The sequence below is a fragment of the Mobula birostris genome, chromosome 8, assembly GCF_030028105.1.
Source record: "Mobula birostris isolate sMobBir1 chromosome 8, sMobBir1.hap1, whole genome shotgun sequence".
Classification (NCBI taxonomy): domain Eukaryota; kingdom Metazoa; phylum Chordata; class Chondrichthyes; order Myliobatiformes; family Myliobatidae; genus Mobula; species Mobula birostris.
The window spans coordinates 41,488,183-41,504,317 of record NC_092377.1 but is presented as its reverse complement, the minus strand read 5'-3'; the positions used below and the strand labels follow the sequence as shown (position 1 = coordinate 41,504,317).

The 16,135-nt window shown below is 39.7% G+C and overlaps 1 protein-coding gene across 1 annotated transcript in view; it reads right to left on the bottom strand.

Annotated features, from left to right (window-relative positions):
* The window catches only part of utp25 (UTP25 small subunit processor component), a 30,168-nt gene extending 14,033 nt beyond the window's left edge, over positions 1-16,135 (bottom strand). The window contains exons 1-6 of the mRNA XM_072265050.1: positions 15,963-16,135; positions 14,305-14,344; positions 12,990-13,227; positions 12,616-12,810; positions 4,409-4,494; positions 1,904-2,308 (exon numbers count right to left, since the gene is read on the bottom strand). Coding sequence (XP_072121151.1) covers positions 1,904-2,308; positions 4,409-4,494; positions 12,616-12,810; positions 12,990-13,227; positions 14,305-14,344; positions 15,963-16,069 — 1,071 coding nt within the window. The 5' untranslated portion in view covers positions 16,070-16,135. The remainder of the gene's footprint in view (positions 1-1,903; positions 2,309-4,408; positions 4,495-12,615; positions 12,811-12,989; positions 13,228-14,304; positions 14,345-15,962) is intronic.

Below are 16,135 nucleotides of genomic sequence, written 5' to 3'. Positions count from 1 at the left end.
AGCTACTGGTCCTCTCTAGACTTCCTTCTCAGACACAAAATCCTGTTCACAGTCATGTTAACTCTGCTTGATTAGATCCCAGTTTTCCAAATGTGCTGTTACTATTTCTTAATAATTGAGTCTAACCTATTTCTAACGATAGATATTAGTCTAATCAACCTATAGTTACCCACATTTTGGCTCCCTCCTCTCTTTTGTTTTGAATAGAAATGTTATACTAGCAGCTTTCCAACCCTCTGGCACTTCTCCAGAACCTTAGGATTTTTATAAACCTATAGCCAATTCATCCATAATCTCAGTAGCCACTCGTTTTTCTATTTTGATTGTTGATTGCAAACAACCATATTAAGAGATTATTTGGCTTTTGCCCAATTCATTGCTTCATATAAATTTTCTAGTACTGCTGTAGGTATTTAATTCCTTCGAAGCATCATCCAATATTAATGGAAATTCTGTAGCACCTTTTACTATATGACCTCACCTGGTCCCTTAAAATTACCTCCCTGAACAAGAAGGCACAGCAGCACCTCCACTTCCTAAGGAGAATGAGGCAAACAAGGCTCCCTCTGCCCCATCTTAACTGAATTTTATAGGAGCACCATTGAGAACGTCCTGACAAGCTGCATCACTATTTGGCATGGTTTCTGAACTCCCTGCCGCATTGCTTTCAAGGTGTTAACGGTTAATCTGTTCTGTACCTTACAATATCGAATTTATGCACTTTACTTCTGTTTATTTAGGCATAATTCATCTGTAGATTTTATCCTTACTTTCATAAGTTAATGTGTGTTATGTGTACTACTGTGCTTTACACCCTAGTTTGGAAAAACATTGTCCCATTTAATGGTACACATGTATATAGTTAAATTACAATAAACTTGACTAATGCAAAATATGTTTTTCCTTGCCCTTTTCTTATTCTAACTATTTCTCCCGCCTCATTCTCAATGGACGTAATGTTTTCTCAGATCTCTTCCTTCCTTTCCATCTGTTAAAAGAAACAGATTACTGTATTCCTTACTACTTTGCCATTATCTTTTTCTCTTTTTTTGTCCTTCTTTGCTGGGTTCTAAATTTATCAATATCTTCAGATCTATCACCAACTTTTAAACATCCTTACATTTTTTTAAAAATTCAACTTTAATATCCTCCTAATCTCCTTGATTAACCATGGTTGGTTCAGCCCTCTCTAATACTTAGCAGACAACCCATTTCTCCACATCTCTTTTGAACTTCTGGCTTTCAAAACAATAGAATATGTACTTGAATAGATACTATGGAAAAGCTCACATCCAAGCACTCACAGCTATTGAAGGACTAGGTTGATCATGTAGTCTTTTGTTGTGGAGATGCTGTTAATCATAAGATAACCTAATAAGCACACACATAATGAAAAAGTCTCACTTATAATTTCTTTGTAGCTTTGCCAAGACCTTCATTATGGCAAAACAGACTGTTAGCTAGCAGCAATAATTAAAGACTCAATAGTAGCCACTGCAATGTTACTTTTCTTTCTGAGACACAAGGTTTCTTTTTAGCCAGTCAATGGACATGATACCAATGGCCCAATTTTTAATGATACCAATACCTGAATCCCTCGTCGTCGAGTGTGTTCATCAGAATCTCCACTTACCTCTAGCCTCTCCAGAGGCCCTTACTCTGAAAACAGACTTGTAGCAAGTTCGTCCCTTCCTGACGACATTGCGATCATTGACCATATACAGCACAATAAATTCATCAGACATTCAAAGCAGACTCACTTATAGTTCCGCAGAAATGTGTTACTGATATCTTCTAATAATTTACTATGCGGCCATGAGTTCTATCATATATACATAATAAAATACCAAATTTATGTGCAGGAACACAGGTGTTGTTGTCGTCATGTTGAAATACTCCTTACCTTGGGTCTTGTAAGTCCTTGATCCCTCAAATCATCATCATCAACATCTGCTTTCCTGTCTCTTTTCTTTGTGTTGTTACTTAGCACCTGTGTATTTGCTTTCAATACGTGATTTATCACGTGTAAACAATAGGTGCGGCGAACTTCTTCTCCATTTTGAGTAGTTGTCCTTTCTGGATAATACAAGTCCTTGTAAGCATTCATTACGGAGAATAGTCCTTGCTGTAATGGTGTGAAGAATTCTTGCTGATTGGCTTTTGCAAGGGTCTGACTGTTCAATTTAGGCCATGTTGCTTCAAGAGGTTTTTGGAGATGAAGATTTTCCAAAGATTCACATGATAACTCTTTGATTGAAGTCTCCTTTAACAGAGGGCTGGACCATACAAGGCGTCCAAGAGTAGTCCACTTGCAAAAGTAAAATATTAATGTGATAGCAATTGTATTCATCTTTTGAAACATATAAAACAAACTTTCTAAGTATATTTGGACATCTATCAAAAGTTTAGTTTTCAAAAGAAATTCAATTAAATCTTGTAACAGAATTATAATTCAAAATGATTTAACTAATTAAATACATACAGTACTGTGCAAAAGTCTTAGGCATATGAAAGAAAAAATATAAAGCAAAGGTGCTTTCAAAAATAATGAAATGTAAAGCTACTAAATATCAAAAAAAATTATAAACAGGAGTAAACAGTAGAAAACAAAATCAATTCACTATCTGCTGTGACAACCCTTTGCCTTTAAAACTGCATTAAATTCTCTTAGGTACACTATTATGCAGTTTAATAGGAAGATCGGTTGGTAGGTTATCCCAAGCATCTTGGAGTACTTCCCGCAGTTCTTCTGCAGACTTGCAGAAGTCTCGCTTGCTTCTGTCTCTTCAGGTAATCCCAGAGAGCCTCGATGATGTTGAGGTCAACCATCTGTTGCAGAACTCCGTTCTTCTTTTGCTGAGATAGTTCTTTATGATCTTGTATGGGGTCATTGTCCTGCTGAAGAATGAAGTTGGGACCAGTCACGCACCTTCCCTGATGATATTGTGTGATGGATGAGAATCTGCTTGTACTTCTCAGCCTGAGGATTCTATTAGTTCCGACCAGATCACCTACTCCATTTGCAGAAATACATCTTCAAACCTGCAGGGAACCTCTGCTGTGTTTCACTGTTGGCTGCAGACACTCATCCATGTAGCGCTCTTCAGCAATTCCACAGACAAAATGCCTCCTGCTTGAGCCAGAAATTTCAAATTTTGACCCATCAGTCCAGAGCACTTGCTGCCACATTATTCAGCAGCCCAGTCCTTGTGTTTTTGTGCATAGGTGAGTCCCTTGGTTTTGTTTCTACTTTGGAAGAATGGCTTTTTGCCAGGAACTTCCATGAAGACCACTACTGACGAGACTTCTCTGGAACGTAGAGGGGTATACTTGGGCTCCAATGGTTTCTGCGAGTTCAAAGCAGTGCTGGACTTCTTTAGATTTAGAAGAGATGTCAGTTTGATGTATCTCTTGCCTGTTACACTCAGTTTCTGTGGCCGACAACTGCGTTTCTAGTCCTCAATCGTGCCTGTTTCCTTGTGCTTCTTCTAAGAGCTTAAGCAGTATATCTTGAAACTCCTGTCTGCTGCAAAATTTCTGCTTGGGAGAAACATTTCTGATGCATGATGACCATTTTGTGTCTTGCTGCTATTACTCTTGTCATGGTGTAAGAATTGATTATTTGAAGGTTAAACTGTCACATCTGCCACATCCTCACATTGTAGTTTGGTTGTCCTTTGCCCAGTTTGATTCCTTCTACACTTGTTTCAGTTATCAGTTTAGTTCATTCAACTCATTATGTCATTGATCATTAGCACCTGTTGTTATCTTTGTTTAATCATGCACTGGCTATATACTTACAAAGTAATCAAGTTTTAATTTGAAAAGTGGGCTATTACATAAAATGTTACTTTAACAAAATATTTTTTAAAAGTCTCTGTAACATTTAATTTTTTGGAAAATGAATGATTGGAAATCTAAAACCTGCTCTTTTATACTGACACAATGATGCAGAAGACAAAAAAAAATTAAATAAAATTTATATTAAAAAATCTAAGGTGCCAAACACCTTTGCACAGTATTATAAATATTTCCTCATTATGGAAAAAGGATGACAACTGATCACCTATAGCTGGTAAAGGGAGTGTCATTCACTTTTGTATGTCAGACCAATATTGTGTATTTATTAACAACTGTCAAATCTGTTTTTACCATCTAATATAATTATCAGTAAAATTATTTGTAGAGAATGGTATAATATTAATTACCAAAGCCAAGTCATTCCTCTTTGACATCAGGATGAAATAATCTATTGTTCATCCTAACCCATAATTCACTAGGGCAACAGGTAGCAAACATCTGTAGCCATTTGACCCTAGTATTAATAAAATATTATTCAAAAATAAACTCAAGGATCAGAAACAATTTTTTTTTAAAGTCAAAACCTGAATAGCTTGTTTGCAATTACCTTACACTGCATTGTACTTTTAATCTGGGTTATGGTTTTCATATCATTGCTGTCTAGTTCTGTGTCCACATGCTGCTTAAAGGGATCTGAAAAGGAAAAGTGTAGTCTTTGTAAACAAAGTTACAAAAAAAAACTAATTACAGACAAAAAAAATCCACAATTCAGCAATCAATTTTGTGCTATCCAGCTCATACACTGAGGCTGGTATTTAAAGATCATTAATTTACTGTGGCTGTTCTCCAGATGCAAAATGCATTATTAATCCGTCATCATTAATGATTGATGCACACAGCTCAAAATGACCCAGTTCCATACATCAAACCTCAAAATGAACAACTGCAATGGATACCATCTGTACTCCATCATAAATTAACTACAATTGCAAGAAAAAGTTTGTGAACCCTTTGCAATTGCCTGCTTTTCTGTATTAGTTACTCATAAAATGTGGTCTGATCTTCATCGAAGTCACAATAATAGACAAACATGGTCTGCCTAAACTAATGACACACAAACAATTGTACTTTTCACGTCTTTATTCAACACATTGTTTAATCATTCACACCCCAGGGTGGAAAAAGTATGTGAACCATTGTATTTAATAGCTGGTAGAACGTCCTTTAGCAGCAATAACCTCCACCAAATGTTTCCTGTAGACGTTGATCAGACTTGCACAACAGCGAGGAGGAATTTTAGACCATTCCTCCATACAAAATTGTTTCAGTTCATCAGTATTTCTAGAATACCTTGCATGAACAGCCTCTTCAGGTCATGCCACAGCATCTCAATTACGTTACGGTCTGGACTCTTGACTTAGCCATTCTAAAACATGAATTTTCTTTTTTTTTTAAACCTTTCAGTTGTCGATTTACTCGTGTTTCGGTTCATTATCTTGTTGCATCATCATGAAACTTCAGGTGACAGACTGCTACGCTGATATTCTCCTGTAAAATGCTTTGATACAATTTTGAATTCATTTTTCCCTCAACTACTGCAGGCTGTCCAGGTCCTGAGGCAGGAAAGCAGCCACAAACCATGATGCTGCTTCCACCATACACAGTTCACAGCTGGGATGAGGTTTTGGTGTTGGTGTTGGTGTACAGTGCCCTTTTTCCTCCAAACACAGCAGTCTGGATTTCTACCAGAAAGTTCAACTTTTGTTTCATCCGTTCACAGAACATTGTTCCAGAAGCATTGCAGAACATCCAGGTAGTCTTTTGCAAACTTGAGATGTGCAGCAATGCTTTTTTTTTTGGGAGAGTAGTGGTTTCCTCCATATTGACCATCTTGTAAATACCATCTTGTTCAGTGGTTTTCTTATAGTGGACACACGAACAGAGACTTTAGCAAGTTCTAGAGATTGCTGTCTTGGGTTCTTCTTCACCTCCCTCAGCATTGCACGTTGTGCTCTTGGTGTGATCTCCTAGGGAGAGTAGCAACAGTACTTAGTTTCCTCCATTTGTAGACAATTTTTCCTATTGTGGACTGAAGAACACTCAGGTCTTTAGAGATGCTTTTGTTGCCTTTTCCAGCTTCATGCATCTCTACAATTCTTCTTCTAAGGTCCTCTGAAAGTTTTGATTGATGCATGGTGCACATAAACAGATCTTTCTTGAGAAGAGCAGGCTGTGTCAGTAACCTGACTTTGTGTCTTTTTTTATTCAGGCAGGGCACCTCTACAACCCACACAACCAATCTCATCTCAATGATTGGAACACCTGACTCCAAATAGCTTTTGTAGAAGGCATTAACCCAGAGATTCAAATGCTTTTTTGAACTTAGACTGTGATTGTTTAAATGGTGTACTCAGTATTGACGAGAAGAAGTACAATTGTTTCTGTGTTATTAGTTTAGGCAGATTTTATTATTGTGATTTTGATGAAGATCAGACCACATTTTATGAGTAATTAATGCAGAAAAACAGGTAATTGCAAAGGGTTTGCAATCTTTTTCTTACAACTGTATTTCATTTACAAATTCTGCATGAATAGTTTTATAATATAAATTAACAAATTGAGTTAAGTCACCAAAAATATGCATTGAAGCACTAAAAGAAGGTATTTATGGCAATAGATTTTCTTTTAAAGACAGAAAGAACCATTTGGTTACAAGTTTATTTAAATAAAAAGGTAGAATTCTTTCAGGCCCCTATTTCTAAATATTCTGTTCTCCATGGAAAAAGATTAGCAACCCATGCCAATATACACTTTCAGATTTTTGATTGGTCAGGGCATGACGGGATACGGGGAGAGGGCAGGTGATTGGGGTTGAAAGGAAAATTGGATCAGCCATGATGAAATAGAGGAGCAGACTCGATGGGCCAAATGGCCTAATTCTGCTCCTATATCTTATGGTCTTATATGTACAAACCTAGAAACATCTGGCGTTTTAGACTGAAGTATAAATATATATTGCACAGCAAAAGTCCTTTACCAGTTAATGCTGGAGTTTATTTAACCTGTGCCTCCTCCCTTAACTAAATCCATGACACAACCCTCAAATTCCTTATCCCTGATGCCTAACTTACTTCAGTGCATTCATGCTATTTTACTGTATTTTAGCAAGTTCCACATTACTAAACGCCACTTTTGTTTCTTGGTAACTTATATTTTGCACATTCTCATAAATGGATACACTGTTCCCTCCCACATAAAATAGATCCTTCCACATTTTTAAATTAGGTCATCAGAAGACCAGAAGTCAAAGCCCGATGGCTGAAGCCTGGAGAATGAATCCTGGAGTTGGAGGACTGCCCATGAGTGTGGGTGGGTGGGAGGGAGGAAAGGGGCTCGTTTGCTTCTGCTGCTTTGTTGCTTCTTGTCGTTTTGTTGTATTCTGTTGTTTTGCCGAGCACTGTGGGCATGCCATGTTGACAACAGAATATGACATGACACTTGTGGGTTGCCTTCAGCACAACCTTGTTGGTTGTTAATGCAAATGATGCTTTTCACTGTATGTTTTCATGTAGTGTATACGTAATAAATAAACCCGAATCTGAATCTCACTGAAATTTTCAATTCTGACAAAACCGTTTATGTGAAATGTAACCCATTTACCTTTCCAACACATAGTCATCGAGTTAGGATCATATGACACCAAAACAGGACCAAAATAAGTCTCTGCCCATTATTAAGCAAACACTTACATTAACCTTACAAAAGTCCTATTTTATTCTCGCCCAATTTTCAATGCCTCCTCAGGTTCTAGCATCCCTTACAACCTGGGGCAATTTACAGTGGTCAATTAACCTTCTAACCTGTTTGTCTTTGGGAATTTACTTTTTATTTAGAGATACAGCACCGAACAGGCCCTTCTGGCCTGATGACCGCACCGCCCACAACTCACCCACAATCCTCGCCCCATCACAGGACAATTTACAATGACTAATGGGTATATCTTTAAAATGTGGGAGGGAACCAGAGCGCTGGAGGAAAGTCACTAACTCACAGGAAAGACGTACAAACTTCTGTGACTGAATTTAACTTTGAACTCCGACACCCTGAACTGTAGTAGCGTCACGTTAACTGCTACGCTACCACGGCGCCCCAAAGGTAGGAGGAAACCAGAGCACATGAAAGAAACCCAAGCAGAGCAGGCAAATTCCATGCACAGCTGTGAGGAAGTATCTCTAGTTGTGGATTTATAGGCTTAAGACCCACGCTTGTTATTAAACAAAAAATATAATAACACACATTGGATGGATCTGACAGAAAGCGCCAGTGTCATTGTTTCTGGAAGCACATACCACACTTCAAAAATGTAAATGAAAGAAGTTCCTTTTCTATTTCTAAAATACAAAACAGGTATTTCATTAACTTAATATTTATTCACAACATACAATTTGCATTGCTAGTGTAGAACAAGATGTACTTGAGACAAAGACTAAAACAAAGAACAATGGAATGCAGAGTAAGAGTAAAGTAAAAGTAAAGTAAACAAAAATTATCAGAGTACATACACATCACCACATACAACCCTGAGATTCTTTTTCTGCGGGCATACTTGGCAAATCTATAGAACAGGAACTGTAAACAGGCTCAACGGACAACAAACTATGCAAATACAGATATAATAGCAATAAATAAACAGCATAAAATAACAAAATAAAAGAGTCCCTAAATGAGTGTAGTTATCACAAAGTCAAGGAAAGAGGACCGGGTCGAGACAACAGAGACTTTTGGAGAAGAGGAGTTCGGTGGGTAATACCGTTCTGCCTGACCGGACGTGCACTGAGAGCGGTAAGCGTAAAGGAGTTGGGTGCTTACTGATCTGGTTAACAACAGATGGTGCAATCCAGGGCATATTACAATGGAGGAACGTGTTTGCAAACTGGATATTGAATTTCTTACTGTTGGACTTCGGCCACTTCGGGAGTGAAAAAATCGGGTAGAAAAAGTCGTTTTTTTTTAAACACTGCTCAGGGAGAAGGGTCTGCACTGCGCAGGCGCGTGACGTAGTGCACCAAGGTTTAAAAGCAGACCACCATATACAGCGGCCATCGTCGGAGTGGACTGAGTCAGAGTGGGACAGCTTTGGCTCAACAGGCTTCGGCGAGAACAGGCAGAGGCCAGGGTTGGTTCCGGTTAAGTATTTTGTTCAGATTGTTTAGAGCTGAAAGAATGCCAGGCAGGATGTTGGAATGCTCCTCTTGCAGGATGTGGGAAGTCAGGGAGCCCTCCAGTGTCCCTGACAATGACATCTGCAAGAAGTGCATCCAGCTGCAGCACCTAACAAACCACGTTAGGGAACGAGCAGGAGCTGGATGACCTGCGGATCATTCGGGAGAATGAGGAGATTATAGATCGTAGCTACAGGGAGGTAGTTACGCCGAAGGAGCAGAGGACAGGAAATTGGGTCACTGTCAGGCGAGGAAAGAGGAAAGGGCAGGCAGAGCAGGGTTCCCCTGTGGCCATTCCGCTCAACAATAAGTGTACTGTATTGGATACTGTTGGGGGGGATGACTTACCTGGGACAAGCTGCAGTAGCCGGATCTCTGGCACTGAGTCTGGCTCTGAAGTGCAGAAGGGAGGGTGGAAAAAGAGGAGAGCGGTAGTGATAGGGGACTCGATAGTTAGAGGTGCAGATAGGAGGTTCTGTGGTCGTGACAGAGAATCCAGGATGGTTTGTTGCCTCCCGGGTGCCAGGGTCAAGGATGTCTCTGATCGCTTGCATTACATTCTGAAGTGGGAGGGAGATCAGCCAGATGCCGTGGTGCACATCGGTACCAATGACATAGCAAGGAAGAGTGAGGAGGTCCTTGGAAGAGCAAATCTGCAGGGAAATAGCAAGCAACTGCAGGAAACATAAAGTTGTGGTGGTAGGGGATTTTAATTTTCCATATATTGATTGGGACTCCCATACTGTTAGGGGTCTAGATGGTTTAGAGTTTGTAAAATGTGTTCAGGAAAGTTTTCTAAATCAATAGATAGAGGGACCAACTAGAGGGGATGCAATATTGCATCTCCTGTTAGGAAACGAGTTAGGACAAGTGACAGAAGTCTGTGTAGGGGAGCACTTTGGTTCCAGTGATCATAACACCATTAGTTTCAACTTGATCATGGACAAGGATAGATCTGGTCCTAGGGTTGCGGTTCTTAACTGGAGGAAGGCCAAATTTGAAGAAATGAGAAAGGATCTAAAAAGCACAGATTGGGACAGGTTGTTCTCTGGCAAGGATGTGATCAGTAGGTGGGAAGCCTTCAAAGGAGAAATTTTGAGAGTGCAGAATTTGTATGTTCCTGTCAGGATTAAAGGCAACGTGAATAGGAATAAGGAACCTTGGTTCTCAAGGGATATTGCAACTCTGATAAAGAAGAAGAGGGAGTTGTATGACATGTATAGGAAGCAGGGAGTAAATAAGGTGCTTGAGGAGTATAAGAAGTGCAAGAAAATACTTAAGAAAGAAATCAGGAGTGCTAAAAGAAGACATGAGGTTGCATTGGCAGTCAAAGTGAAGGATAATCCAAAGAGCTTTTACAAGTATATTAAGAGCAAAAGGATTGTAAGGGATAAAATTGGTCCTCTTGAAGATCAGAGTGGTCGGCTATGTGCGGAACCAAAGGAAATGGGGGAGATCTTAAATAGGTTTTTTGCGTCTGTATTTACTAAGGAAACTGGCATGAAGTCTATGGAATTAAGGGAAACAAGTAGTGAGATCATGGAAACTGTACAGATTGAAAAGGAGGAGGTGCTTGCTGTCTTGAGGAAAATTAAAGTGGATAAATCCCCGGGACCCGACAGGGTGTTCCCTCGGACCTTGAAGGAGACCAGTGTTGAAATTGCAGAGGCCCTGGCAGAAATTTTTAAAATGTCGCTGTCTACAGGTGAGGTGCCAGAGGATTAGAGAGTGGCTCATGTTGTTCTGTTGTTTAAAAAAGAATCGAAAAGTAATCCGGGAAATTATAGGCCGGTAAGTTTAACGTCGGTAGTAGGTAAGTTATTGGAGGGAGTACTAAGAGACAGAATCTACAAGCATTTGGATAGACAGGGACTTATTAGGGAGAGTCAACATGGCTTTGTGCGTGGTAGGTCATGTTTGACCAATCTATTGAAGTTTTTCGAGGAGGTTACCAGGAAGGTGAATGAAGGGAAGGCAGGATTGTCTACATGGACTTCAGTCAGGCCTTTGACAAGGTCCCGCATGGGAGGTTAGTTAGGAAAATTCAGTCGCTAGGTATATATAGAGAGGTGGTAAATTGGATTAGACAATGGCTCGATGGAAGAAACCAAAGAGTGGTAGTAGAGAATTGCTTCTCCGAGTGGAGGCCTGGACTAGTGGTGTGCCACAGGGATCAGTGCTGGGTCCATTGTTATTTGTCATCTATATCAATGATCTGGATGATGATGTGGTAAATTGGATCAGCAAATTTGCTGATAATACAAAGATTGGAGGTGTAGTAGACAGTGAGGAAGGTTTTCAGAGCCTGCTGAGGGACTTGGACCAGCTGGAAAAATGGGCGGAAAAATGGGCTGAAAAATGGCAGATGGAGTTTAATACAGACAAGTGTGAGGTATTGCATGTTGGGAGGACAAACCAAGGTAGAACATACTGGGTTAATGGTAAGGCACTGTGGAGTGCAGTAGAACAGAGGGATCTGGGAATACAGATACAAAATTCCCTAAAAGTGGCGTCACAGGTAGATAGGGTCATAAAGACAGCTTTTGGTACATTGGCCTTTATTAATCAAAGTATTGAGTATAAGAGCTGGAATGTTATGATGAGGTTGTACAAGGCATTGGGGAGGCCGAATCTGGAGTATTGTGTTCAGTTTTGATCACCAAATTACAGGAAGGATATAAATAAGGTTGAAAGAGTGCAGAGAAGGTTTACAAGGATGTTGCCGGGACTTGAGAAACTCAGTTACAGAGAAAGGTTGAATAAGTTAGGACTTTACTCCCTAGAGCATAGAAGAATGAGGGGAGATTTGATAGAGGTATATAAAATTATGATGGGTATAGATAGAGTGAATGCAAGCAGGCTTTTTCCACTGAGGCAAAGGGAGAAAAAAACCAGAGGACATGGGTTAAGGGTGAGCGGGGAAAAGTTTAAAGGGAACATTAGGGGGGGCTTCTTCACACAGAGAGTGGTGGGAGTATGGAATGAGCTGCCAGACGAGGTGGTAAATGCGGGTTCTTTTTTAACATTTAAGAATAAATTGGACAGATACATGGATGGGAGGTGTATGGAGGGATATGGTCCGTGTGCAGGTCAGTGGGACTAGGCAGAAAATGGTTCGGCACAGCCAAGAAGGGCCAAAAGGCCCGTTTCTGTGCTGTAGTTTTTCTATGTAGTTTCTTTCTACATTCTACCGTGATACAACACTCGGCGGCACGGGAGGTCGTTCCTGCCTGTGGCCATTGAATGTGCAGCTCCTCCCGTGGAGGGTCAGACACCCTGAGCCAATAGACTGGTCCTGGACTTATTTTTCCATCTGGCATAGTTTGCAGTTTGTTGTTTGATTGTTGGGGTTTTTGTATTGCTATATTTACGCTCTATTCTTGGTTGGTGCGGCTGTAACGAAACCAAATTTCCCTCGGGATTAATAAAGTATATCTATCTATCTATCTATCTTACCTCCTTTTCTTCAAGAGCCTGATGGCTGAGGGATAGTAACTGTTTTTGAACCCTGCTGGTGCAAATCCTGAAGCACCTGTACCTTCTATCTGATGGCAGCAGCAAGCACAGAAAGAAATATAAACGAAGATCCCACCTTCTGAACTGTTTGTGTAAGAAACTTCATTTTCATCTCCATTGTAGTTACTTTCAAGACAGAATTTGGCTTCGTTCTTTACATCAGTGAAATCAGCTTCCAGGTCATCAGTGTTTTTTCTATCCTGTATCACTGCATCATTTTCAAGCTCTTTCTCGGCAGTACTGTCTTTATTTTCAGCATCACTCAATGCGCCTGTTAATATGTTTTAAAAACCGTATAAGAAATAAATGAAATTAGTATTGTAGTAGGCTATGAATTAACATCAGAAAATAAAATCTTTATATTGATTTTTCTAATAAAATTTCATATTGGGTTCTCCTCATATTCAGACATTTATTAAGCAAAGCTATGTATAAATTACTAGTAAATACCTCCCTCTCCTTGGCCATCTTCAACTCCACTAGCAACATCTTCATCTATGTCCTCTTCCAAGTCTTCCCTCTCATCATCTTCATCCTCTGTCTTTCCTTCAAGTTCACTTTCACTGTCACAGTCACTTTCATCTGAAGCAGTATTTTTTAAAGTGGAACACAGGTTTTGGTAGGCAGTCACTTGTTCCAGGCCAGATTCTGCATCACTTTCTGAATCAGACTGTTCTGAGCTATCAGACTGAAAATATATTTCACATGAAGTCACTTAACAAAAGAAAACTCTGTTCATCAACAACAATTTCCCAATATTGGAAAGAAAATATGTCTGGAATCATTTCTGAGGAACATACTGCACAAAAATATGAGTAACCTTCTCACACAAATCCATAACAAAGCCTAGAATATGTTGATCAATTATTTCTTTACAGAATAACACTGAATTTCTTGAGCAAATTGCAATCGTAGAAACTTCTGGGATGAATCACACTTTCAACTAGTTACTTTCAGGTGCAGATGACAGTTATGCCGGTGATGCATTTCAATGCTGTCGTTTTCTGCACAATGTTCCTTTAAGAATGTTGCCCAGGAAATTAGGTCAGATCTGTCTCACTATCACATTAGGGCAAGAGATACAAAAGCCTGAAGTCCCACAACACCAGGTCCAGGAGCAGCTATGTTCCTACAATCAGCTCTTGAACTGATCTGCACATCGGCAATCCTACCTCAGCAGTGAACACAATGGATCACCTTTTGCATTACTGTACATTTGTATCAAATTAAACTTTTGTACAAATGTCTTTTTTTGACTCAGTGTCACTATCATATATAACTTACATACAATTTATGTTATGTGTTTTCCAAATCTACTTGCTTGGGATGCTGCTAAAAGCAAGTTTTATTTTTCCACTGGTTTCTGTACCTCACTGAACCTGTGCATATGACATAAACTCATCTTGATTCATTGGCCTGTCCCACCCTTCCTCATAAAACAACCCACCCATATCAAGCATTGGTCCAGTAAACATTCAATGAACTGCTTCATCACAAGTTGGGACACCAATCTACGTCAAAACTGCTCTCTCCAGCCATTAAGGAACAACAGATGAAGGGAAGCATGCAAGAACGATTCAAAAGCATCTGGTGACTTGAACTCAGGTCCTACTGGAATGTGCAGTAGCCTTCCTTCTATCAAAATTGTAGTAGGATCTGGTAACTTGTGACTTTGTAACTGCATACGAGATCGAATTAAGTTCAACATGTATTTTGCATCGTCTTTGATAAGAAATGGCAGGTACACAAGTTAATCAAAACTCACCAATTCAACAATCTGAGTTGGCTCGACTTTGTCAGACACCCTGTAAAATAATACCCAACAAGTTAAAGCTAGCCAAAGGCATCACTTAGGCTCTCCTCCCAGCAATTCAATGGATTATTCCAAGTTCCACGCTGATGAGTCCAACAGTTGTACAGGCAAATTGTGGCTCTTGGAATAAATAAAACATTTTCCCCACGGAAATTTAAAAAACACTTAAAAAAACACAACAGCAATTCAAATTTAAAGCGTACAAGGGACTGGCAATTTACAAGTTAGAGAACTTTCTCCTATTTCTCTAAGTATAAATTAAAAGTATAATGAAATATGACACTACAGAAGGTTGTACATTTAGCCAGCTCCATCTTGAGTACCAGACTCCACAGTACCCAAGACATCTTCAAGGAGCGGTGTCTCAGAAAGGTGACGTCCATTACTAATGACTCCCATCATCCAGGACATGCTCTCTTCTCATGGTTACTGTCTGGGAGGAGGTACAGAAGCCTGAAGGCACACACTCAGCAATTCAGGAACAGCTTCTTCCCCTCTGCCATCTGATTCCTAAATGAACATTGAATCTTTGGACACTACCTCATTTTTTATATATTATTACTGTTTTGCACTATTTTAAATCTAACTATTTAATACACTTACTGTAATTGATTTACTATTTTTCCTTTCTATATTATCATGTATTGCATTGAACTGCTGCTGCTGCTAAGTTAACAAATTTCACGACAGGTGCCAGTGATAACAGACCTGATTCTGATACGCCGTCAAGCAACACACATAAAATGCTGGTGGAACGCAGCAGGCCAGGCAGCACCTATAGGAAGAGGTATAGTCGACGTTTCCAGCCAAGACCCTTTGTCAGGACGTCAGGACGAAGGGTCTCGGCCTGAAACGTCGACTGTACCTCTTCCTATAGATGCTGCCTGGCCTGCTGTGTTCCACCAGGCATTTTGTGTGTGTTGCTTGAATTTCCAGCATCTGCAGATTTCCTTGTGTCTGATGTGCCCTAACTTCTCTAGATGTGTACAGCTCCAACAACACAAAATGATCAACACAATCATGGCAGATTAAACACCAATAATCAATGGACTACAAGTTTCATACCATCCCAACTGAGTCATTTTGCACTATTTTGTTATATAATACTGAGCCAAACTATGGAAAGGCCACCAATATTATTAGAAACATATGCAGGCTTTCTCGTGTTTGTAATATTATAAGAGCATCTTAGAAAATAATTGGCTCAGCACCAGATTTCTAAGGAAAACTAGGAATGGACAATCGATCCCACGGTTGCCAACAAGTCCAAAGCCTTAAAAGAGAAATTTAAACATTTGATAACATTGGACCAGCGACCAATTGTTGACGTGACAACCATGCCTGTCAGAAAATCGCAACAAACCTTGTACTTCTTATTCTTACAGCACTTAAATATGCCGGTAGAAAATCACTAGTATTACGTAGTATGCAGAAAGTGATAAAATCCAATTTCAAAAGTAGATTGTTCCCCAGCATACAAATAGGAGACAGTAACCAACAAGACGCTGGAAAAGCTCAGCGGATCACGCAACATCTGTAGAGGGAAATAGGCAGTGGATCTTCCGGGTTGAGATCCTTCATCTGGATTAAATAGAGCATAGTTAACTTACTTATCGTGAAAGGGATGTTCCTCCCCAAAGTCCCTCAGGTGCTTTTTCTGTTTCTTGGTCAAAGTACTAATGATCTCCGACCTTTTACTACCTTTCCTTTTCCCCATGGCCTTACTTCCAAAACAGAGGGCCGCGCGTTTCCTGCAGCTTTTGCCCAAGCTAAATCACCTCCC